We start from the raw sequence: 26069 nt of genomic DNA, 5'->3' as shown, positions 1-26069 counted from the left end.
AAAATAATATTGGTAATGGCGGAAGAAGACGAACCATGATGTGTCACTTGCAGTTCAGTCTGCAGCATCACCTCATGCTTTTGCCCAACCATCAATCCACTGGGAGCTACCCATTCTGCCCTCAGACATCATTGATCATCTGCCCTGCACTGACATGTGTGGAGGAAGGAGCGGCATTAATCCTACAGACATTAGCAGGAATTCCGCTACTCCTTCATATAAGGACACACATAAGGCCACTCATATTTCAAACTGAGAGAAGGCATTACTCATAAATGAAAAGCCTAATCAAGGGGTACGGGAGAGAAAAATGCATACCCTCCAACTATACCGATTTTCCCGGTACAGTACCGTTTTTTAACGGACTGTACCGGCTAAAAAACAATTGTACCGATTTCCTGTGCTGGTGGCCGCTCCTCCAACTTTGCAGGCAAATGCTCCAGGTGATTGGACCCAGTGGGGGTTAATGTGTTGCAGTGAGGCTGTTCCCGTTCCCAGGTGTGCCTTGCGCGACAGCCAGCGTTCAAGCGTTGCATGACGTCAGCGCGATCTGTGCTCATCTGTCATGCACACTGCCTGCGCGCTTGTTGAGCTGACTGGCGCCACAGGATTCGGTGCAGTCCTCCGCCACAGCCTTCTCCCAACTACCCAGATCACCCGCTAGTGGGCTCGCCATAATGCCTGGGCCGGGTCTGCTCTGCTTTGCTCTGCGACATCAACCGCAGGCTGGGCGCCCAGACTGCCTGCGCGCCCGTTGATCCGACTGGCGCCAGGATTCGCACAACAAAGCAGCTAAATGGGGTACAGTACAATTTTAAATTAATGTCCATTCTCAGGTGGGGACATGGCCATGAATATATGAGGTATTGCCACACCCCCTCTACATGTGACCACGCCCCTGTATCCGTGGCCACGCCCCCTGTACCGATTTTCATGGCTAAAATGTTGGAGGGTATGAAAATGGTTGGAAACCGCTGTCACAGCAGATCAGCCCCTGGTGGACATAATTGTAATAGTATACCAAGTATCTCAATACTACAAGGGCTAGTGCTTTGGTTAAAAAAAAAAACACAACATAGGGGCATGTGGGTATAGGTCATTGAGTCTACATAACTTGGGTCAACCCAATTTAGATCCACCCAAGCATTACATCGACAGTCAAACTTTGTAAGTGTACTGCTACGCTTGCCATTTTTCAGGCACAACTTTTTGTTTTCCCACCACACGTAGTGGATGGTAGGGCATAAAATACCGCCTATCAGCACGTTGGCTCAAAAGAAACCTTTGACTGTCAACCTAATGCTTGTGTCGACATTTTGTCCCTGTCAACCTTCAGTGGTCGACCCAATGCATGTTGCTCTAAATAGGGTCGACCTAGTGACCATATCTGTATGTGTGGGTGGAGTATTAACTACATGTATATTACATCTCTATTCTTATTATTATTGGTACATGTATGGGAAGAATCTGTCATTAACAAACTAAAAAAAGTGACATAGACGCGCCTATAGCTTAGACACTGCAGCAGCACTGTCCATCTGGCAGAGACATATGTCACTCCCTTCTGGGCTCTCTTTCCCCATTCATCCGCAGCAGCAGTACTTCTGCTGTGTGTTGTGTTCATCACTCGGAAGTTAATTTTTTTTTTCCTCCCACTGTCAGGAAATAATATACGCCCACCGCCACGCATCCTTCCAATCACAGCTATTGTTTCTCTCCACTCTCCTAGTCTACTGGCTGTTCTGAACTTCAGTCAACGCATCGTTTCCCGCCCGCCCCGTTCGAACATTTATCTGGCCAATGGCTAGCGTCTCACCAGCTATCAGCAGCCAATAGCAAGTTACTGATGACGAATGATGTAGTTTCGCGGCAAAAAAGGAATTGGCGCGCAAATGGGCGAGCGCTGGGTGTTTGGGGATCAGCTGGGAGGTGATAACAATAGTGCTCCCCGACCCCGTTTCTAAAGAAGGACCTGCGGCTAGAGCTCCGACCGGCTTCCTCAGGCACCCCGACTGGACGCTGCAGCCACAGCGAGGAGTCTGTCCATGGGATGCTTCAGTAGAACGATCAATCAGGTTGTTAAGGAACATGTCCCAGGGAGCTCTATGGAATCTGGACTAAAGTTCTTGTTACTTTAAAAACAGACCTGTGTTATATAGGTTTTAGTGGCTCGCGTTCAGCGTTTTCTCCTCATTCTGACATTTTTGGCACTTGCAGCCCTAGTTATATGTATAATTATGTGTTTATAAGCATCATGCTCTCGCCTGTTTTTTATTTCTTGTTTAATTTAAAATGAATAGTCGGCTCTTTGTTCCTTGGCACAGCACTTCTTTTGTGTATTTCACTTTTGCACTGGTACAGGAGCTGCCATTACAGCTGCTTTCCCCTGAAATATAGTTAGTTAACCCTGACTGCTAGGGTGGCTAATGGTGTATTTGCATTTTTATTTTATTCTCTTTTGCACTTTCATTCTGCATTGATTTAAATGCACTGCAGTACTGTACTCTGATCATCTTACTGGGGTACCTTGGGTATGGGTGCTTAAAAATTATCCAGGGTATTATTCCAGGTTTCCTTTTATTGCATACAGTTTAGTAACCCATCCGTTCTATGATCATTTCTCAGGCTGGAGAAATGGGCTCAAGTGCTGCTGCTGTGTAGATGGGCGTAAACCCTTCATTTTTATAACCTGTTGGCTCTAGCTGTGCAGGTGTTTTTTATTTATTCTCAATTTCTCAGAGTACAACCTAATTTGACTTTGCAAGTTGTCTCCAAATCTGAATTTCCTATTCTCCTTGTACTATGGATTTTGTTAACTAAAGGCTTTTGGGAGCCTTTAACAGAGAACCCTCTTTATTTTTTGGGGGGGAGGGGGATCTCCCATGTAGAATTGCTTAATATCCAGTTTAGGATATGGAACCTGGATGGTCTGCAAGGCAGAGGGAATAACCCCTCTGATCATGTCCCAGGACTTTGGAGTATCTTATGGTTGCGTTGAAGGTGAACTAGGGTCCATTTGGGAAGCTGGCACCATTCATGTCGCTGAGCAACAGATTGTCATTATATCAACTCCGGATGTCCCAGGAGAGGGATCTGCAAACCCTGGCCTCAGTGAGGCAGAGCTCATGCTATTCACTACCCCCCAGGGGTCCAGTCCAGGATGTGCTGGGCAGAAGCCAAATCTTGGACGTCCACCGGTAATACATTGCCTTTTTTATCTTTAATTCTACCTTTTAGTTAAACTATTTTGTGTGCATTTTTACTAAAACATTGAGATTTTAAAATGCTGTAAAATAGGCTTTTAAGCTGTGCGCTATCAAATGCAACTTTTCAGCATTCCTCACTTTGCAAACTATATGGATTGCATAATCCTAAAAACATGACCAGTTTAGGGAGATTGTCCTCAGGAAATTAGAGGGTTTGCCTTCTGAGAATAATAAATTGTATGCTGCACTACAAAGCTGCCAGTATATAGTAGTACTCATAGCATTTATTATAGTACATATACATTTCCCTTATTAAACTGTTTCATGGCAGACTAACAAACTTGTTGCCAACCTAGACTTTAGATCTGCAACCAATTTATTTTTAGCTATCGAATGTAATTGCAATTTGTTCTGATCTGACATTGCTTATAATATTTTGTCTGGCAATGCGTAGGGTTAATGTGACAACCATGAGTATCTTATCTTTCAGCTGCAGCTAGTTCTTTAAATGTATGTCATTTTGTATGCAAATAAGTCATCAATGTGTATTTTAGTCCAATGGTACTCACTGTCCTCATCAAATGCATGCTTTGCTATCCTATCCATGCCCTTGTCACGGGCTAAAACAAAGGTCTGGCAGTCTTTTTTTTTTAAATATAACTGCAGTAAAAAAAAGATATATATATTGCATATACGGTCTACAAGGAGTCTTGAACTACTTTGTTCGAGATAATCACCATGGGGTCAATTCAGCGAGGTATGAATAGTGCTGGGAAGGATCTCCCGGAGCTATTCAATTAATCTGGCTGTTATGTCTGAGAATGCAATTTCTTAGATTTAGCCAGAATTGGCATTCTGAGTTAAGTGCCTGCCTCAATGCCATTTGTGCTGTGCTAAAGGCAGAAAACAGCATTGCGGCACACGTTTAGTCTGATTTCTCCTCACCAGGTGGGATGCAGAAAGAAAACCTTTGGGCGTAAAGACGTCCTCAATTGAATAGCTGTGACCTCCTTTTCTTTGTGGTTATACACCTTTTGAGTTGGTTGACATAAGAGTTAATGCCGATTATTTCTTTTAAGGTGCCAATACACGAGTCCGACTTGTCTGAGGTCCAAGTCAGACCTTATTTCCCTTGGACTATTCAGAGTGCTTCCATCCGATTTAAGGTGCCCATACATGGAGCGGTTTGCTCTGTGCATTTTTAACTAGATCTCATCTAGTTTGAACAGCATTTGATGTGCTAAAGCACCATGCATTTTGAACTAGATGCGATGCAATCTAGTTAAAAATTCATGCATCACAACTTTTTGTGCTGTGTGGTGGAATGTACATGGGAATGTGCCTTGCAAAGCAGGATCTATCCATGTATGGACACCTTCAGCAATTGATGTGCTATTTTTTTACGTGCAGTTTATTGGGGCGTTCAGGGAAAATCAGATGCAATACATCGCAGTTGCTAAAATTCAGCTCTGATTTGCGCTGACGCTCAGATTTATCCTATGATCTGCACATCCGACCCGGTGCCCACAAGACTGCATGGGATGTCAAATGTGATTTGGACACTTTTCACCCCTTTCAATTTCTCATCCCAATCCATCAAATGGGTGAAAAGTGACCAAATTGCACCAGTGTATGGGCGCCCTTAGTGTAAGGAAGGCAGTTCAACTAGCAGTCACTGGCACAAGGTGCCATTGACAAAGGTGTCTGGCACCTCATGGCCCCAGTAATCACATTCTCCCCCTCACCCTAGAGTTGCACAGGAAAACTTGCAGTTTTGGGTGTATCTTAATTGGTGGTGTGCACAGCTGCACATTGCCCAGAATTCAATTTGGGATGTAGCACAATATTCTATACTTGTGCAATAGATATTTTGATGAAGTGAAGCATGCATTGCTAAATCCTGCATTAGGTTTTATGCATATTTATCTAACCCATACACAAAGGAGTCCAGTTTACAAAAAATATCCATTCCAGTAGTATCTTTGAATTGGCCAATTACACTCAATAAGTAGCTGTCTTCATTATCTTTTTTATTTTATTTACCAACCTTAATATGGTCGCCTATGTTGCTTGTGTTAACAGCCTTTGGCGCCCATTTATCATTAAATATCTGTGGCTAAATCATGCTTAGCCACAGATATTAAGTATCACTAGAATATTTAGTGGAGGGACCACCACAGCAGGAATCTCCGATCCCTCCTTTACCACCATCGGCCACCTCCCCCATAGGTTGCTATAGGGCAGTGATGGCTACCCTCCTCAGTGCCCCACTCAGCACATCGCAGGGGCAGGCTCCTTTTCCAATCCCGGGCTGTAACTTTCCGCCAGATCACATATAGACATAACACAGAAATAATGAATGGCAGGTATACCACACTGCCCCTGCTGTACTGCATGTTAGTACATTAATAGAGGTATTATTCCCTTCTGTGTAATGTGATCTATTTACTGGCAGAAGAGTGCTTGCAAGGGAGCGTCTTGTAGCTATGTGAGTGAAAAACGAGTGGGGTAGGTTGGTAAAAGGCTCCTGACTTGGGAAACCGGTATAGGTTGTAATAGAAATACCAATTAAAGGTGTGGCATATGGGATAGATGCCACTTGAAAGAGAGCCATTTATCCCCCAAATTAAAAACAAGTCTAAAGGGGGGGGGGGGATCGATTGGGTAGACATGGCTGCTGTCCCACCCCCATGTGCTACTGGTATTTTATGTCAGCGTCAAAATAAATATGAGTTCAAACATACAACAAAGTGCATTATCTCCCCCTATATAATTTACTATTAAAACAAAAATGTTAACTGTGAAACTATTGGGTTTGTGATTTTCTCTGAAGCCCAGAAATGCTAAAGCCATGCAATTTGGGGATGATTCACTGAGAAAATGTAGACTAAAGCTGGGTACACATGTACAATTTCCTTTTTCTTGCGACCGTTCGATCGACCGAATACACGTTCGGCCGTCCAAAACATACGACCGTTCTGCGCGTACACATATGTACAATTTTGCTTGAGACGTCCGATGTACTCCCGTCCAAACAATCGCAAGAAGAAGTATATGAGAGACCCTGTAACCCTTTGCCTGCTGTTTTAACTAATGTGTTAATGTTTCACTGCCCAACACTTTAGAGGCATCACTTTAAGACATTAATCAATGTTGAAGTTTTAATAGTGTTATGGTGCCCTGAAAAGAGCTTCCAGCCCACTCTATTAAAACTTCAACATTGATTAATGTCTTAAAGTGATGCCTCTAAAGTGTTGGGCAGTGAGACATTAAACACACATTAGTTAAAACAGCAGGCAAAGGGTTACAGGGTCTCTCATAATGCAGCATACCACCGTGCTTTGTCAAACTGTCAAGCATATCGATCGAACATGCGTACACACTTCACTTTTGTTCCGATATGGAGCCGTCCTGTCGGATGAAATATTAAGCAGCAAAGAACCACCGACCGACCGACCGTGGACGGCCAAGAGCGTTTTTGGCCGTTTATCGGTCGCACAGCAGCAATTGGGACAGCGTACACACCTATACAATCGAACGGCCGTTTGCCCCCAGATTGGAAGAACGGCCCGACGATTGTATATATGTGTACCCAGCTTTAATCCAAACTAGAAACTGTTTTGATGAGAATTAGTGGAATCTTTGCTACAGTATGTGTCGCTCTCTGCTGTTTCTAGCAGTCTGGCCTGTATTGAAATATAAAGCAGACTGCTGTGGTGCTTCCATCAGCGACTGAAACCCCAGGCAGTAAAACTGCAGGGATTTTGAAAGGTGCATGGGTGCTAGAATAAACACTGTATATGTACATTATTTAGGCTTGATTCCTGTATGCAAAACTCAAGATTTCTGTGCAACTCCAATTAAGGGTGAATTGCTCAGGACCCTCTGAACGGCAGTCTAGTTGACAGGTGTAGCCACTTGTGAAGGGGGCATTCTCTATTATGGAGTGGGTTGTTTGACCTCTGAGTTCCTAGGGCATGGTCTACGACTTCTGCATGACTACTGGCCCTAGAAGCATGAAACCGCCGCTTACCATGCGTAAGCTGAGGGTTAAGCCCTGCACACACTGGACGATGGGAGCTCCGTGCTGTGCAATGTACTTAAGAACACCATGCACCAGCGCTGTGTGCTGACCAGTGTTCTCTGCGCACCATTGCAAATGGGTATACACCTGGATCGATGGGTGCTTAATTTCTAAGCCATCTATTCAGATGGCTTAGAAAATAGGCTAAAATTGCCCCATTCCTGGGATGGCTGATGGTTTCTGCACCCTGAGAGACAGCTACTGTGTACACTGCATCAGTCTCTGAAATAGACCCTTTAATGGAACGTTCAGCTTGTTCTTTATTGGTATTACTGTAGGTTGTAAATATATTACAATTAGGGTGGCCAATCCCGGGATCGGGATCGGCGGGATCCCGGGATTTGGCCCCAAAATGTCCGGGATTTCAATCCCGGGATTGGAGTATCCAATCCCGGGATTTCGGGATTAGACTGCGCACGCGCAGTCTAATGCCGAGCAGCTTCTGAGCACCCGCTCAGAAGCTGCCCGGCTGTTCCCAACCCCGGCGTGCGGCCTGCGCAGCGTGACCTCTGACTGTCACGCTGCGCAGGCCACAGCAGCCTATCACAGGTGACTGCTTCCGGCCGCACTGACCTCCCCGCAGCGTCCGCAGCGCTATGTGCCCCACTGCAGCCCGCCTATGTAAGGTAATCTGCGGGGCTGCAGCAGGCACCCCCCGCAGCGCTGCTCTGTCCGACCGCCCGCCCGCCCATGTCGATACCCTCCCGCCCATGTCGATACCCTCCCGCCCATGTCGATACCCGCCCTCCCGCCCATGTCGATACCCGCCCGCCCTCCCGCCCATGTCGATACCCGCCCGCCCGCCCATGTCGATACCCGCCCACCCCCCATGTCCATGCCCGCCCACCCCCCATGTCCATGCCCGCCCGCCCATGTCCACCCCCCCCCCCCCCGCCATGTTGATTATACGGGTGGACAGGGCATGTTTTTCTTTTAGGGATGCCAATCCCGGGATCCCGAGAATCCCGGGATTGAGCATTTTTCAATCCCGAAATCCGGGATTGAAAAAATGCCCCGGGATTGGCATCCCTAATTACAATGTTTGTTATGAACAATAGATATTTATAGTTTTGTCTCTGAAATGTTTGAATTTGTAAACAATTGATCTTCTATAAACGGCTTTCATGTAATGCTGTACATCTAGTACCAATTGTATATTCTTCAAGAAACGCGTTCAAGGATATTCTTTTTTTTATTTTTTATTCCTCTATCGTTACCTATCTTTCAGGTGAAACGGAAATTGGATTTGGAAGCGGTGCACAGATATATTCCAGAGGGACTTCAGACACCTCGTGGGAAGACGAGAAACCCTGGAAGAGGTGTGTGTGAAAATATATTAATTCTGGTACCAGCAGATGAGTGGCTTTCCCGGAGATGATGCGGAAACGTGCTCACCACTCATTGCTGAGGCATACACACTGGGGCGGCTTTGAGCTAAAAGCCACTCAAACTTGCTGTTTTGAGCGTCTTTCAACTCAGTCACCCAGTGTGTATGGGCCTTTATAGGCCTGAATGCTTACTTTGGGTTACTTTGGGTTAACTTCAGACTGAGTAAAGGGGCCTACACACACCGATTTCATGGCAGCGTTTTAGCATGGGCAATTCCACTTGAGCTTCCTGGCATCTAGATCAATCAAGTGTTGGCAATGTGCACCAGCAATTTAGTTTATCTTTTTAGCATGGAAGATTTCAGTTAAGATGTTTAATGCTGATTGCTATCGCCTGCTACACAAAACACGGGCAATATGCAGTCTCTTGCAAAGCGATGTAACTAGATTGGTACCTGCTTGGTCTTCATCTACTGGCGATAGTGATGCGCAGGGCTGCACACTGCTATCTCTATGGGCTCAACACACACAGCGATGTATGCGACGTGATCTAGTGAAATTCTAGAGAAGTCCTATCGCTTAGAAAATAGCTTTTCACTGTGTGGGCCCCTTAAGACCTTTCTCAAACTTTTCTGTTTATTTTAAGTTAGTACACATTTACATGAAATCAAATGTTTAGAGTTACTGTAGTTCTATGGCTACAAGATGACTGAAGACCTTTTGCTTGCAATTCTTATTCTTTGCAGGAGTAAAATCCCCAGGAGAGAGATCTCGATATGAGACGTCTTTGAACCTGACGACGAAGAGGTTCCTGGAGCTGCTTAGCAAGTCTGCTGATGGTGTGGTGGATTTAAATTGGGCTGCACAGGTGCTAAATGTGCAAAAGAGGAGGATCTATGACATAACCAATGTGCTTGAGGGGATACACTTGATTACCAAAAAGTCTAAAAACCACATTCAGTGGCTGTAAGTGAAATGACTGTTCACTCATTTATACTTGTTTTTTTATTTGTCGTTACCAAGTTGTTTTAATGTCCTTCATCAGTCTTTATGCACCTAGCCATGATTTGAGACCATAGCATGTTACTGAGTGTCAGTGACTGAAGCATATGCTGGGTTGGCGAGGGAGTTGCAGCAGTCACTGTGCTCTCTGCACATGGGCCCTCATTCTGGTTGACTCGCAAAGCCGCATTATTTCGCTTCTTTGTGAGCCAAGTAGCGAATGCCCACCTACCGCTGGATGGCGAATGTCCCCACAGGCCTGCGACTAGAGGTTTTGCATAAACATCCATTTACAGGCTTGCGTGCAGGCCTGAAATCATTTGACGGTTGTTGACCATCAAATGATTTTTGAAGCACTCACTAATCAGTCACTCTCTGGTGCTTTAAATTAGCGGTGCCCTGCCCCAGCGCCCCATCTGACGACATCATGGCCTCCCCCGTTCACATGGAGATGCAGATTTTTTTTTTTTTTCTCCCTCCTGTTTCTTGGGTACGCCCAGGAAACGTATGCAAAGTCTCCGAGGGCACCTGGAGTGAAGACACGATCATGCGCATGCTATCACCATCAGTCCCCGTTGCAAATCAATCAGAATGAGGGCCATGATGTGCTGCTGTTCTGCTCTAAAGCTGCCAGCAATAATGACCAGGATAGTAAAATTACACTTTTTTTAGTATGCATCGTTGGCACGGAGGCTGATTTTAATCTGATCTTGTTGCAGGGGGAGCCGATCTGTGGTGGAGTCCAGCAGTAAGTACCAAATGTTGGTTAAAGATTGCCAGGAACTTCTTGCCACAGAACAGCAACTGGATAATCTACTTAACAAGTGCACCACACAGTTGAAACTGCTTACTGAGGAGTCAGAGAGCCAACAATATCCTTTGGTTAATTGTGCTCATAATTTCCACATTCTTGTTCCCCACTCATTCTTATTTGTATAGCGCAGCAAATTCTGTTGCCTGTTTTAGAAGACTAGTGTTCCAATGTGTGTCTGCAGTGGTGTAGCTAGGTGCCATGGTGCCCGGAGCAAGGTCATGTTTCGCGCCCCCCCATCGCAATTTGTAGTAAGCAGGTCTCTTGTGTGGAAAAAAGGGGGCGCACCACACACCGTAATGCCCATTGCACGTTTTTGCGAACTTTGTAATACCCATTACACATGAAGCCGCATGATATAATGCCAATTAAACATAAGGCCACACATGATGCCCATTGCATACTATATAACAAACCGTAATGCCCATTACACATTTGACACATAAGTGCCACTTACCTTCATGCTCATTGCTAGGAACTTCATGCTCGATGCTAGGGGCTTCATGCTCAATGCCAAGGGGGACTGAAATAGCTTGTTGCCAAGGGGGACTGAAATAGCTTGTTGCCAAGGGGGACTGAAATAGCTTGTTGCCAAGGGGGACTGAAATAGCTTGTTGCCAAGGGGGACTGAAATAGCTTGTTGCCAAGGGGGACTGAAATAGCTTGTTGCCAAGGGGGACTGAAATAGCTTGTTGCCAAGGGGGACTGAAATAGCTTGTTGCCAAGGGGGACTGAAATAGCTTGTTGCCAAGGGGGACTGAAATAGCTTGTTGCCAAGGGGGACTGAAATAGCTTGTTGCCAAGGGGGACTGAAATAGCTTGTTGCCAAGGGGGACTGAAATAGCTTGTTGCCAAGGGGGACTGAAATAGCTTGTTGCCAAGGGGGACTAAAGTTAGAATTAAACAAGGGGGTATAATTACTTAGCATGTCGGTGGTTCTGGTGCTGGGATTTAAAATGCCAATAATAGGTCAATATAACAGCAGGTGTTTTGATTTTAATAATATTTCCCTTTTAAATCCTGCATCATCTGAGTGAGTACGATCACCCGAAGTGACACTGAAGTCACTGCAATTTATCAGCAAGTATATTCGAACTAGTCTAACATTAAATAGCATAATAGCATAATTACAAATATGAAGAGTGTAAAGTTTATAAAGATACTACAGCAATAATAGTGCCAGCTACACAGATGTCCCCAATAGTGCCAGCTACACAGATGTCCCCAATAGTGCCAGCTACACAGATGTCCCCAATAGTGCCAGCAGCAGCACAACTCACCATTGTTTCTCCTGCTGCTGCTGGGTGGAGGAGAGGTCCCCCTGCTGGCTGGCCTGGTTGTTTATCCTTTCCTGTCTGTCTCCTCCATGGCATCTCCTCCTCCTCCGCTGCTTCCCTTCACATTGCGCGGGCCCCTCACTCCACTATCACCTCTTCCATGACTGAGTCGTCAGCCAATCAAAGCTCGCGGGCCGGCTCCTGATTGGCTGCCAGCCCGCAAGCTCTTACTGGCTGAAGGCCCAGTCACAGGGCAGCAGCAAATGACAGCGCAGCAGCATGTGGCAGCGAGCCGGCCCCGGGTTACATTCTGCGGGGGTGAGTGCGTGGGCGCGCGCTGCGTGTAGCTGCTCCCCGCTCTGGCAGCTACAGGGGTCTGCGCTCTGCCAGTCACGGGGGGGGGGGGGCGTCTTGGGCGGGCGAGGCGGGAAGCTACTCTCCGCTCTGCCAGCTGCTCCCTGAGCGCTGTCTCGTCCAGGGCAGAGACTCTGAGTGGGCAGTGGTGTGGGCTACACAGCTCCGGCGCCATATCACCTCTCTGCGCCTGGAGCACATGCTCCGCCCTCCCTACGCCCCTGTGTGTCTGTACAGTACTTCGGTCCTACAAGCATATAAAATTCTTGGCACTGCTTCTGCAGAGGGTTTTACACATGACTTCTACATTTTGTCTGGCAATCATTTTTCTTAACTGGTTTCACATTGGGTTATGTCACCTGCCAGGACCTCCGCAGTATTGCTGATCCCTCAGAGCGGATGTTAATGGTGATCAAGGCTCCACCAGAAACCCAAATGCAGGTTTCGGATCCCACAGAAGTAAGTAGAGCATTTGGTGTACACACTGGTTTTCCACCCCCTCAATTCAAGCACAACCATGAGCTCTCCATCTGGTAGCAAAAAAGGTGCAGGGAATTACTCTTAGATCTCAAATGGCTAATAGAAGATTCCAGTGGGTAAAGCTGCAGAGTTCATTTCTGATGTAGACCATGCAGGCAGTCGTTTAAAAAATAAATACGTAAATGTAGTACTGTAAAGTATGGTAGGTTTCATTGACCGTAATAAAACTTTTATACTAAAAACCTGGGTGTGACCTATTATTGGTTTCAAGCAGTGTCATAGCTGCTGTAGCTCATTGTTTACACTGCAGGCTTGACCAGAGTTATAGCCCGGTTATCAGTTTACAGGAGCTTGGAGGATCATGTCCAGGCTCTAGTGATCCGGTTCTCTGCTACTTGTAGCCTGACCTAGATCAAATGGTTGTGGGTTTTGTTTTTAAACTGGGGGCTACCCTTGCTGGTACCAGATTTGGCGCTTGTAGCGGACACAACCTGGTTTAGTGCCAAAGGAACTACTGGAACATGGATGGCCTGGCAAGATCCTTGATTAGAGGCTTGTGTGAATGGATCAATGGCTTATAGCATTTTCAGACTATAGAACAGTAGTTGCTTCCATCAATTGCCAGGGAGGAACCATAAGCAAAGCTAATGTCACTATCAGATGGCATCATGCAGTGGGCAATTATCTGTATTGAAGAAAAAATAGTTTCAAGGGATTGTTCTATACATGTAGACCTCTTGGCTACTGATGGAAGATTCAGGCTTCCTCGAGTCGGCATTATGGCAACAAGCCAGATTACCAAAGTAAAAGGTGTGTAAAAAAAAAAAAAAAAAGTTGTGCTTAAAACATATGCAATCTCTAATAAGATTGCTTAAAAACACTTTAAAACCGCCGAAGGGTATGTCAGAGATTATCCACAGAAGCACAATACACATAGATATTAAAACATTACTTGATCATGCAATAAAGACCTCTTCTCTACAGTATTGGGAGCAATAAAACAGATGCAGTTTAAAATACTCCATGTGGAGAGATAATGGTATCAAAGAACTGACTAGATTAAGGATAAAGTGGCAGGTGCACTTAGATGTTTCATATACCCCTTTTACACCGCCGAAAAATCCGGGTCAGCGGCGGGTCAGACCCGGATCTTCGGCGGTGTAAATCCCTAACGCCGTGTCCCTTTACACGGGACTTCTACCCCGGTCCTGACCTGGGTAGAACACGGCTAGGACCTGGGTAGAGGGCGGTGTAAATGGGAACGCCGGGTCGAATGACCCGGCTCCCATTTACATGAATGGGGAACGTCCAACCTGCGGACCGCAGCGTCCGCAGGTTGGACGGATTGTCAGTCTGACACTGACAGCCGGCGCTGCTGTCTGCTATACTCTGCAGACAGCAGCGGGGGAGGGTGGTGAACGGATGCCTGTGTGCGGCATCCATTCACCTCCTGTCCAATGGCGGGGGGTACGCGCGGGGACTGGGGGCAGCCTAGCAGCTTACCTTAGTGCTGGGCTGCCCCCAGCAGCGTTCCGGGTACGGCGGCGTCGATCGGCGCTTGAAGATGACATCGCGCTGTCATCTTCAAGGGGCGGGAGGGGGTGCGGGCGTTTAAGCCCGTCCGGTGTAAATGCCCCTAAACGCCGGGTCGCACCCGGCTTCAACCAGGGTCCAAAAAGCCGGGTGCGACCCGGCGTTTTGGTCTAAAAGGGGTAATAGTCTGCTGCTTCCTTCTGATGTATAGTGCAAGTAATATGTTTTTTTGGAAGGAGAGGGTTTGTCACAAGCTTTAAATGGTGGTAATGAATCAAAATAACATCAAATAGACCAACATAAGGCTAATCAAGGTATGAAATAGCCCGTGTTTTGAGTTGGTGGTGCTCCCAAATACGTTCAGCAGGATAAGCTGTACAAAGAGTTTTATGTCCAAGAGGGACACAGAAAGGCAGAACCGTAAAGGTTTTTTGGGGCACGCTTTAGTAAATAATTCTATGAATGAAAATAGTTGTAGTATTAAAATATAACTTTTATTACACTGGTTAAGATAAAGGCGTCAAAGAACAATTAAATCGTCACTTAGGAAATAACAACGATATCAACGTATATGTGAAGTCACAAGTATGCTGTAAGTAAATATCTGGCGAAAATGATTGGTTATCCGGGGACCAACCCCAAAATACACCCTAGTCAATTATATTACATATATCGATTGACTTATCATGTATTGGGTGAGTTTGAATAAGACGTCTTGAATTATAAGGTGCAGAAGATGCTGGAAAAAAGACAATAGAAAAGGAAAAATGACCTCATGAAAGCCAGATGCGGCTTTGACCAATTAACTATACAGCACCGAATATTCCCTACTGGTCCCCCAGTAGGTACTGATCCGGCCTTTCACTGCTTAGCTGCTGAGATCAGACGGGATCAGGCGGCACAGCGAGGTATGATCGTATCCGTAATCGGTTTTGAAGCGGGTGGCTGACACACAGGACTATAGAGCGCTTCTGCTTTCCAGAGGGTCAAACAGTTCGCCTCCCTGTTGACATAGGTGACATTGCAGGGGGGGACTGGTGGCCCAGATGGATGAGAGAGTGATAGATATACAAGATTGAGGTTCAAGTGGTTAATGCGATACACCGACCCTTCTGCTATCCTACCATCATGGTGTACATAGGATGGAGGTTGAGAGTGATAATCTGTGTACGCTCCCCACAGAGAGAGAGTCACTGAAGAAAAATAAAGTGAATGTACCCCCGTGCTGGTGTCTCATTTGTGTCAGTATTAATGGTGACTGACCAACTGTGTAGACAAGGGGTTAAAGGTATTGCTTTGAAATAGACAAAGGAAACAGAATTCGATAGGAATCAATGTGACCTTGTCACCTCCCTGATAGTCATTACCAAACAATGATGTAGAAGGTTGTTCTAATGCTTCATATGACTTAGACTTCCAATACAAATATATGTAACAGGAAAGCAAACAAAAAAGGATCACACATATGTATCAGATGTATTAGGAACCCAGTTGCCACTGAGTGGAAGATGCTCTAAGATAGTTTAAACATTTATATAGCATAACTTCCAAACGGCTAATAACCCCAGTTTGACCAGAGTAGCGTAACGACACTTCTCTTAGACAAGTGAAGGCAAAAATTGAAACATAATATACGTTTACTGTGGGTGACAATACTAAGTAAGATCTAGAGGTACAGCAAGGCTGCTGTATACACGCTGGGTTTAAATACAGAGATACCTGTTAGCGCTAACCGAGCGCTGATGTACAGATGTGAGTGATCGGCGAGGATTGGAGGTGAGGCTGACGTAGGTCAGTGGGACACGCCGGCACCAGTGTCCGTTAGAGCGGATGCAGGGACAAGTGGCTTAGTTCGTGCACTGAACTAGACGTGAAGCCGGCATATGGAGAGGATCAGCATGGTGAGCCGGCGCCGGTGTCCGTAGGACGCAGGGCAGGAGACCGCTCCGTGCGGTCAGCTGTTAGTTGCTGATAGCAGGCGTAGTAGAATGACGTCAGGGGGGTTCACCATGCTGATCCTCTCCATATGCCGGCTTCACGTCTAGTTCAGTGCACGAACTAAGCCACTTGTCCCTGCATCCGCTCTAACGGACACTGGTGCCGGCGTGTCCCACTGACCTACGTCAGCCTCACCTCCAATCCTCGCCGATCACTCACATCTGTACATCAGCGCTCGGTTAGCGCTAACAGGTATCTCTGTATTTAAACCCAGCGTGTATACAGCAGCCTTGCTGTACCTCTAGATCTTACTTAGTATTGTCACCCACAGTAAACGTATATTATGTTTCAATTTTTGCCTTCACTTGTCTAAGAGAAGTGTCGTTACGCTACTCTGGTCAAACTGGGGTTATTAGCCGTTTGGAAGTTATGCTATATAAATGTTTAAACTATCTTAGAGCATCTTCCACTCAGTGGCAACTGGGTTCCTAATACATCTGATACATATGTGTGATCCTTTTTTGTTTGCTTTCCTGTTACATATATTTGTATTGGAAGTCTAAGTCATATGAAGCATTAGAACAACCTTCTACATCATTGTTTGGTAATGACTATCAGGGAGGTGACAAGGTCACATTGATTCCTATCGAATTCTGTTTCCTTTGTCTATTTCAAAGCAATACCTTTAACCCCTTGTCTACACAGTTGGTCAGTCACCATTAATACTGACACAAATGAGACACCAGCACGGGGGTACATTCACTTTATTTTTCTTCAGTGACTCTCTCTCTGTGGGGAGCGTACACAGATTATCACTCTCAACCTCCATCCTATGTACACCATGATGGTAGGATAGCAGAAGGGTCGGTGTATCGCATTAACCACTTGAACCTCAATCTTGTATATCTATCACTCTCTCATCCATCTGGGCCACCAGTCCCCCCCTGCAATGTCACCTATGTCAACAGGGAGGCGAACTGTTTGACCCTCTGGAAAGCAGAAGCGCTCTATAGTCCTGTGTGTCAGCCACCTGCTTCAAAACCGATTACGGATACGATCATACCTCGCTGTGCCGCCTGATCCCGTCTGATCTCAGCAGCTAAGCAGTGAAAGGCCGGATCAGTACCTACTGGGGGACCAGTAGGGAATATTCGGTGCTGTATAGTTAATTGGTCAAAGCCGCATCTGGCTTTCATGAGGTCATTTTTCCTTTTCTATTGTCTTTTTTCCAGCATCTTCTGCACCTTATAATTCAAGACGTCTTATTCAAACTCACCCAATACATGATAAGTCAATCGATATATGTAATATAATTGACTAGGGTGTATTTTGGGGTTGGTCCCCGGATAACCAATCATTTTCGCCAGATATTTACTTACAGCATACTTGTGACTTCACATATACGTTGATATCGTTGTTATTTCCTAAGTGACGATTTAATTGTTCTTTGACGCCTTTATCTTAACCAGTGTAATAAAAGTTATATTTTAATACTACAACTATTTTCATTCATAGAATTATTTACTAAAGCGTGCCCCAAAAAACCTTTACGGTTCTGCCTTTCTGTGTCCCTCTTGGACATAAAACTCTTTGTATAGTGCAAGTAACCCGTTAAGTTTAATTTACATGGCTAAGAGCATGTTTCCTGCAACAGTCAATTTTCTGGGTTGGAAGATCTTTTGAAAAACTGATGCACAGGGATCATGAAATGTTTTCTTGCATTTACTTTTTTTTATATATTTTTTTCACCGTAGGGACTACAGATCTCCCTGAAAAGCACCCGTGGACCCATCGATGTGTTTCTTTGCCCAGAAGACACTTCTGGGGTCTGCAGCCCTGTCAAAAGTCCCACAAAAGCTACACATTCCGCCGACCCCTCCCCCAGCGTGCACAGTTCTGATGATTCATCAACATTGACTCCCTCCCAGGACATCAGCTTAGGTTTACAGCCTTGTGAGCAAGGTGAGGTTTCAGGTCTTCTAGATTTTATGACGACCAAAGTTTACATCTGCCTCTGGTGTAACACTGGGATCATGGGTATGCTCTCTGGGCACCAAGGAGTTAACTTCTGGAGTGCAGCAGGGAGAGACCCCTCTCCTCCTATACCCAGCCTGCCCCAAGCCCACCAGTTTTGTTTTTTTTCCTTGGTGCCTCAGGAAAGGGCACACTTTTAGGAGCAGGGTGTTTTTTAGCTCTAACTAATCTATTAATTTTTTTTATTTTTTTAACTAGTAGCGGTAAGCGCTGATTAGTCAGCACTGCCACATGCTACTTCGCCTGTGCTGCAGCCGGACCACTGACCTCCATGGCCAGGTGCTCCTAACCCTCCTAGGGCACAGGGAGAGCCCCCACAGCGCACCTTCATCTAAAATCTCAGATTGTGACCATCTGCAGGGACACTCGCCTCTCCCTCTGTTGGCTTCAGTCATCCCACCTCACCAGAGGGCGTCCTTTTCTCATCCTTGATTGGGTGATCTTAACCACGGACACCAGCTTCGGGGGTTTGGGGGGGTTGCAGAGCCACTTCTTCCAGGGTCGGTGGACGGTTTAGGAGGCAAAACTGCTGATCAGCATTCTGGAATTGCTTGCAGTTTGTCACTACAACAGTCCGGAGACCTGCTTCATCATCGCTCGTCAAAGTCCAGTCCGACCATGCCAACCCTGGTCCTCAAGTACCTCCAACAGTGCACATTTTCCAGGTCTCCACACAGAATCACAGGCAAAATAATTAGCTCCACCTGTAGATCTTTTAAAATGTCTGAATGAGTGCACCTCACAGGTGATCTGGAAAACGTGCACTGTTAGGGGTACTTGAGGACCAGGGTTGGGAACCACTGGCCTATATAAACAATCTGAGATCCAGGAGCATTTCTGGTGGATGCTTTAGCAGTATTCTGGCCGTTTCAAAAGGTATACATCTTTTTGCCAAATGCCTTAATACTGCTAGTACTTTGAACGCTGCAGTTGGAGAAGGTTACAGCCATTCTCGTCGCACCAAATTGGCCAAAACGACATTGGTTTGCAGACCTGAAAAATCTATCCATAGACTACCCATGGAGGCTTCCTCTAAGGCCGGATCTGTTTGACACAGGGCCCTTGCCTGCACCTAGACCTTCCCAGTCTAACTTTGACAGGATGGCTGTTGAGAGGTCCATTTTAAGCTAGGTGGTTTCCAGACAAATTTGTTACTATGTCTGCTCGTAAACCTTCCACAGTGTGGATTTCCCATCGGGTGTGGAGCACATACTTTGCCTGGTTCTCATCAATGGGTCTACCACAGAAACAATACTGTCTCGACACCTGTCCTTTCTGCAGTCTGGTTTGAATAGGGGCCTTTAGTTGGCCTCTTTGAAGGTCCAAGTATCCACCTTATCTGTTATATTTCAAGGGCGGATTCCGCTGTACAGATTTTTTTGCAAGATGTGTTGCACTTGCAACCTCCTTTGTTTCCCCAGTTCATAATCCTCATAATACCATCACTACAGATGGTGGATTGCAGTGTTCTCCTTTCTAGTCTGGCCATGTATAACATTGTTCACCATCCTCTAAGTCAGGCATTCCCAACCATGGTCCTCAAGGCACACCAACAGTGCAGGTTTTAGTGATATCCAGGCTTGAGCACAGGTGACTTAATTAGTACCTGAGTGATTCTTATTAAACCATCTGTGCTGAAGCCTGGATATCACTAAAACCCGCACTGTTGGTATGCCTTGAGGACCGTGGTTGGGAATGCCTGCTCTAAGTCATTGGTTCCCAACCCTGGTCCTCAAGTACCCCCAACAGTGCATGTTTTCCATGTCTCCACACAGGATCACAAGTGACATAATTAGCTCCACCTGTGGATCTTTTAAAATGTGTCTGAATAATGAGTGCACCTGCTGGGTGATCTTGAAAACGTGCACTGTTGGGGGTACTTGAGGTTCAGGGTTGGGAACCACTGCTCTAAGTGGTGAACTCATAAGCTAATATGAAAGACCTCCAATTGCTTAGCGGTTATCTTGTGTTCCTTTTAGGACCTTATGTTACTATTAAGCCCCATACACAGAAGTTGACCTGCAGCTAAAATGGACAGCCAATATTGTGCGTACACACGGAACAATATCGGCCGCAGTAACTTCACAGGACCCGCTGAACATGCGGATTGTGTAGCCAAATTGACCTGCATTTTCAGTAGACATCAATCATTAATGGTACTCATTGTTAACATGTGAACGTTCTTTCACTATCAGCTGTAGTGTAAGGCACCCATGCACAAGTACAATTTGGGCCGATTTAACATGATCCTGACAGATCACGACCCAAATTGTGTGTTTGGCATCCCCTCCGACCCGATGTGCACATTGGACCCTACAGATTGAACGCTGCAGGTTCAATCGTTCAAATCGGACCTATTAATGGCACCCACCTTTTTAGCACCCACAAAGTGTTTGGTCCGATCCATAGGTGTGTGCCAGCGGCGAAGCACCACTGGCACACAGGGCCGGTGCTAGGGGGTTTGGCGCCCTCCTGCAAACTATAAATTTGTGCCCACCCAAGCTTTACAGGGGACAGCGCACACCAAAAGAAAAATGTGTGATCTCACAAGGAAGGGGAATGGCCACATAATAGTACTCCCACTCCAAATTACACCACATAAGAGCACAATATTATTCACCTTACACAGCTGTAACTAGCCATTTTGGTGCCATGAGTTGAAAAACAAGGAGAGTTTGCGCCGTAGGAGCTAGCAAAAATGTAGGCGTGTGGCTCCATGGGGAAGGGGCGTGGTCACATAAATACCAATTACACCATAATCCCCATAACACATTATGCTTCACACCTCAATGCCCATTACACATTATACCACACACAGTAATGCAAATTATACATTATGCCACACATCATGATGCCCCTTACACAATATGCAGCACACCATAATGCCCATTACAAATTATGCCACACACCGTAATTCCCCTTACAAAATATGTCATGCACCATAATGCTCATATGACATTGACACACATTATGCTACACATAATGCCCCCAAAAACTCCTGGATATGCCCACATTTGGAGGGCTGATTATTCATAACGCCCACACCAGTTGCCAAAAGTAGTTGCTCTGTTTATACATAGTGCTCACACCAGTTGCCGACATTAGTAGCACTGTGTAACCATATGCCCACACCAGTTGCCAACAGCAGTAGCACTGCCTATACACGTGCTCACACCAGTTGCCGACAATAGTAGCGCTGTCTACACACATGCTCACACCAGTTGACGACATTAGTAGCGCTGACTATACACGTGCTCACACCAGTTGACGACATTAGTAGTGCTGCCTGTACACATGTTCACATGAGTTGCCGACATAGTACACTTAGGTCTCCTGGCAGCTCAGCCTCTCCTGTGTCTTCAGTGGCAGTCTTTCTTCCTCATAGCCCCGCCCCACCCCTTTTCGTCCGTACTGCTTGCTGACCTGTTTAGGAGCCTGGAGGGAGCTCTGTGCCTCTAGCGCTGCTGCGTGCCCTGCAGTGTGACAGGCGTAGCAGGGGATGTAGAGCAGGGACAGCGCCTCTCCTGCCCAGCGCCTACCTGCTTTGCATCCTCTGCTGAGCGGGTAGCGCGGGCCCTGGGCACACACCTATGTACAGGTGGTGGGTGCCAGGCTGCGCTGAGGGCCAGCTGGGTTGGGAGAGCAGCAACTGGTCGAGGGCAGCAGCGATTGCCAGGCTGTAGCCAATAAACGGCTGACGTCTTTTTTTTTTAATGTGTTTTTAAATTTATGCTGCAGTTTCCCAACACTGCACGGGGGTAATTGTCTGGAATTAGCTCACTTTGTACACAATCTGACTGGAACCTAAACTCTTAAGATCCCCAAACACTATACCGACTTGTCCTATGGACAAGTTGAGTCCAATTTCCCCTGAGCTCCCTGGGAGTGCTCACATACGATTTTGGCACTTGATGTGACATTTTTATGACATTTGTGATTTATCACATGTATAAACTCCCGGGGAGCTGCAGGCGCAGAAGATTTAAGAGAGAAAAAAAAACTGCTGAGTGCCATGCTGCGCTGAGTGCCTGGGTGGTGATGGATGGGCAGTGTCGGGAAGCGATGAGTAGCAGGTGCTTTGTGGGAAGCAGCAGCATAATGTGCCGCTGATTGGTCAGATCTGATAGATTGAAACTGCAGTGTGTTTAATCTGTCTGGTCAGACCTGTAGGGACAGGACCACGCATCCAGTCTGAGGGTATTTCAAACCCATCCATTTCTCTGCCTGCTCCTTCGGGATCGGGGGAAGTTGGCCCAAATTGTACTAGTGTTTGGGGGCTCCTTTTAATAGTTTTGTAGCCTGATGAGCATAAACAGCTGAGGGCCTCCTATTGTACATGGCATGATCCTTATCACAAACATACACACTCTAAGCCTAAAAGATTAAGGGGCAGATTTATTAAGCTTGGAGAAGAGATAAACTGGAGATAAAGCGGAGAAAAGGTAAAAGGAGATAAAGCACAGCCAATCAGCTGTGTTTGTAAAAGACAGTTGGGAGTTGATTGGCTGGTGCATTATCTCCTTTTACCTTTTCTCCGCATTATCTCCGGTTTATCTCTTCTACAAGCTTAATAAATTTGCCCCTAAATGCTTTTGCCAGGTATGTTATATTTGCTCTTTTTCCTCAATAACAAATGCATAGCAATTTTTTTTTACTTCTGTATTTGGAATTTAGTACTTGTACAGAGTTGAGGGTTTTTTTTTTAATTTTTTTTTATGCGAAATTTCCACAAATATGCAAATGGTCACAAACTATTAAGCACCACTGTGTATAATCTAGCTCACTTATGGGTACTTGTTTCCTAGCACGGCCACAATCGCGGGCATCGTGTGCCTTAACTTTAAGGCACACGATGCCCGCGATTTCCCCATAGGCTTCAAGGTTAAAATATTTTAACATTGAAGCCTATGCGCGTCCGACGCGATGCCCCCGATTTCTCCATAGGCTTCAATGTTAAAATATTTTAACATTGAAGCCTATGCGATGGACCCGATTTGTCCATAGGCTTCAATGTTAAAATATTTTAACATTGAAAATGAGTGCATTTAACATAGGTAAAAATGGGAAATGGGCCATTTCTCATTGGGTATGGCCCCGGCATATGGGTGTAAAAAATAATGGCCCCCCATTGTGACCGCCACCCCCACTATTGACGCGAACCCGAAGCGTGGCGAGCGCAGCGAGGGGCGGCGGTGCGCGTCCTCCGACCTTTTCATTCCCCTACTATCCACGTCGGCGTGGAGTTGAGAATATAAAGTGTAGCGAGCCACCAAGCCCGAAGCGTGGCAAGCGGACGCGGATACCTGTCAAGCCCACGAGGGGTGTCCCTCGCGGGCTTGACAGGTATCCGCGGGACTCGCTGCGCTCGCCACGCTTCGGGCTCGATGGCTCGCTACGCTCGCCACACTATATATTCTCAACTCCACGCCGACTTGGATAGTAGGGGAATGAAAAGGTCGGAGGACGCGCACCGCCGCCCCTCGCGGGCTCGCCACGCTTCGGGTTCGCGTCAATCGTGGGGGTGGCGGCCACAATGGGGGGCCATTATTTTTTTACACACATGCCGGGGCCATAGCCAATGACGGGGCCATAGCCAATGAGAAATGGCCCATATTGGGCCATTTACCTTTTTTTTTCTATGTTAAATGTACTCAGTTTCAATGTTAAAATAATTTAACATTGAAGCCTATGGAGACGCGATGGACCCGATTTCTACATAGGCTTCAATGTTGAATTATTTTAACATTGATGCCCATGGAGAATCGGGTACGTCGTGTTGTGTGCGTTTTGGTATGCACCCGACGCGATTTTTTCCGACACGACCACCACGATAGAAATCGTGGTGGCCGTGCTAGGAAACAAGTACCCACTTATGTGTACACATATAATGTTTAATGCTCTGCTTGCATTTAAATAACCAAACTGCAGATTCATGTTAGTATATAGTTTTTTTTCACACTGTGTACTATATTTTATGTATTTCTTTTTTTCCAAAGAATCACTGCTATCACCAGAAACCGATCTTCCATTGGGCTACACTGCAGAAGACCTTCAGCTTTCTCCTGCTGCTGTACTGCCAGACTTTCTTTGCGATGAGTTCATCAGTTTGTCTCCTCCCCTTTCTCATGAGTACCACTTTGGGCTGGAGACTAGTGAGGGTGTTAGTGAACTCTTTGACTGTGATTTTAGCGACCTTGCATCCTTCGACTTGTGAGCTAGGAAATTCAACCATATTTTAATAGAATCTCCACCACATGTATGCCCAGTATCAGACTGCTCACACTCCGAAGATTTCATGCAGACAAGACTTTCAAGCTTTTTACTGGGCAACATTGAAAGGAACTGGAGGTGGTTCTGTAGCAATCTGAGCTGCTGTTTGTATAAGCAAAAACTGTTTTGTGCTTGTTAGGTTCTCCTAGACCTGAATGATTCTTCTGAACCCCAGGAGATTGCAGTTCTTCCCTCCCACTCTGTTAAGTGGTGCACTTAATTATGGCATTCGTACCGACTAACCTGCTGGTTATTGAGGGTGCTTGTCTTTGCTTTAAATGTCCCGTAAAAGGAGTTGTGATGTGTTTCCTATTAATTTATTTAATTATAAATCATTGTGTTATAATCTGTGCCAATTTATCAGTAAACCATTTACTTAATAATAAGGTAATGTCAGGTGAGCATTTTGGGAAGGAATGTTTGTATACTACAATCTGAGTTCTGAAAAAGTATGCTCTGGGTTATCCTGTCACATTAATATCTTAAGAGATACCGCTATAATGTAACAGGGTAGCTTCCAGTGTGAGGTGTATCAGCATTAGAATGCTGACTGCTACATTTTGTAGTAGAAGAATGCAGAATTCCTAAAGGTTTGAGATGAGATTGAGCTGCACAAAGCAGTCCTATGCAGTTTCTATTTCCCCTCTGCCGCTCACAGAAAAGGCACAAGAAAATTTTCCTCTTAGCTCATATAGTGTTAGCAAAACAGTATTTATAAGCGTTTTGTTACGACCTCTGTCGCTCTTGAGGTTTAGAATGGCAGTCTTTCATGGCTGTTCATCTAGACCAGACAGGATCAGTGTTTTTGCAAACAACCTTGCTTAATTTATCTGTTAATCCTGTTCTTGGTTTGTCTTGTTTGCTAATAAAGCTTTCAGCTGAATGGATGTTTCCTAAATCTGTAACCTGTATAAGTTAAACCTGTTGTATTACCTCAGTTGCAGTCCAAATTCTAATCTGTCATCATGGATATTTAGTTTTCCTAACCAGGAAGAAATGCTTGCCCAAAACCCACTGATGTGCCATTTAACAGGCAAGTATGCTAGAAGTAAGTAGCCACATATGTACATAATTGTTGCCAGTTGCCCCAAACATGGTATATTTCTTTGCATTTCTACGTTATTGTACATCTTACTCGCAAAGCAGTGTATATGCTACAGAGTTTTTCTGGAAAACAGTGTAAAGTAGCATGTAACCTATTCATATGCATATACAACTGCAGTCACACAGAATATATTCCTGTCCAATATTTTTTTTTTTTTTTTTTTTTTAATCAACAGAAGCTGCTTGTGTCCTATTTGCACAAAGACATTGGGAAAAAAGTAGCACGCAAGGATGTTTGGCACATGGTTCTTGTACATTGTGAAATGCTATTGGTAGCATTCAGTGGACACACCTGCATCTTCACTATTTGTTTGTTAAATCTGTTATTTATCGAATAGATCATAATTTGTTTTGCTTATGACTTTGGAAAGCCCACCCTAAAAGGTTGAGTGCATTGGAACATCTCGATTCAAAAGATGGTTTCCTAACAGAATCTGTTTGCTATACCATACCTCAGGAGTGGCCAAACCTGTCCTCAAGATCTACCAACAGTTCATGTATTTCAGGCAACCTGTGGATCTGTAGTAGAATGATGCAGCAGGTTTGAAAATGTAACGGTTAGCAATGACTACAGCTGTGCACCAGCTAGGTGATTTTGCAAATGAGGACCATTGGTAGATCTTGAGGATCAGTTTGGCCACACCTGCC

General features: G+C 45.6%; 1 protein-coding gene across 2 annotated transcripts; it reads left to right on the top strand.

The window, feature by feature from the left end:
- The first annotated feature begins 1831 nt into the window (after window positions 1-1831).
- E2F1 (E2F transcription factor 1) lies at window positions 1832-25200 on the top strand. 2 transcript variants are annotated; one of them, XM_083147681.1, is made up of 7 exons: window positions 1832-2075; window positions 8519-8609; window positions 9365-9584; window positions 10340-10494; window positions 12409-12521; window positions 17768-17975; window positions 24044-25200. In XM_083147681.1, exons 1-7 carry the CDS (start codon window positions 2046-2048, stop codon window positions 24259-24261), a joined length of 1035 nt encoding a protein of 344 aa, XP_083003807.1. In that variant the 5' UTR covers window positions 1832-2045; the 3' UTR covers window positions 24262-25200. The 2 variants fall into 2 exon arrangements, with proteins under 2 accessions (XP_083003807.1, XP_083003805.1); XM_083147679.1 differs by having other exon boundaries at window positions 1833-3197.
- The last annotated feature ends 869 nt before the right edge of the window (window positions 25201-26069 follow it).

Source organism: Crinia signifera, chromosome 6 (genome assembly GCF_055691185.1).
Source record: "Crinia signifera chromosome 6, ASM5569118v1, whole genome shotgun sequence".
NCBI lineage: Eukaryota > Metazoa > Chordata > Amphibia > Anura > Myobatrachidae > Crinia > Crinia signifera.
This window is presented reverse-complemented; position numbering and strand designations above follow the sequence as displayed.

What these genes read in the sequence shown, in the direction of transcription:
- E2F1 (XM_083147679.1), top strand. Translation starts at nt 2,925, where the DNA reads ATGGTCTGCAAGGCAGAGGGAATAACCCCTCTGATCATGTCCCAGGAC. An exon ending in AAAAACCACATTCAGTGGCT is followed by an intron (nt 9,585 to 10,339) that starts GTAAGTGAAATG and finishes ATCTTGTTGCAG; the next exon opens with GGGGAGCCGATCTGTGGTGG. An exon ending in TTTACAGCCTTGTGAGCAAG is followed by an intron (nt 17,976 to 24,043) that starts GTGAGGTTTCAG and finishes TTTTTTCCAAAG; the next exon opens with AATCACTGCTATCACCAGAA.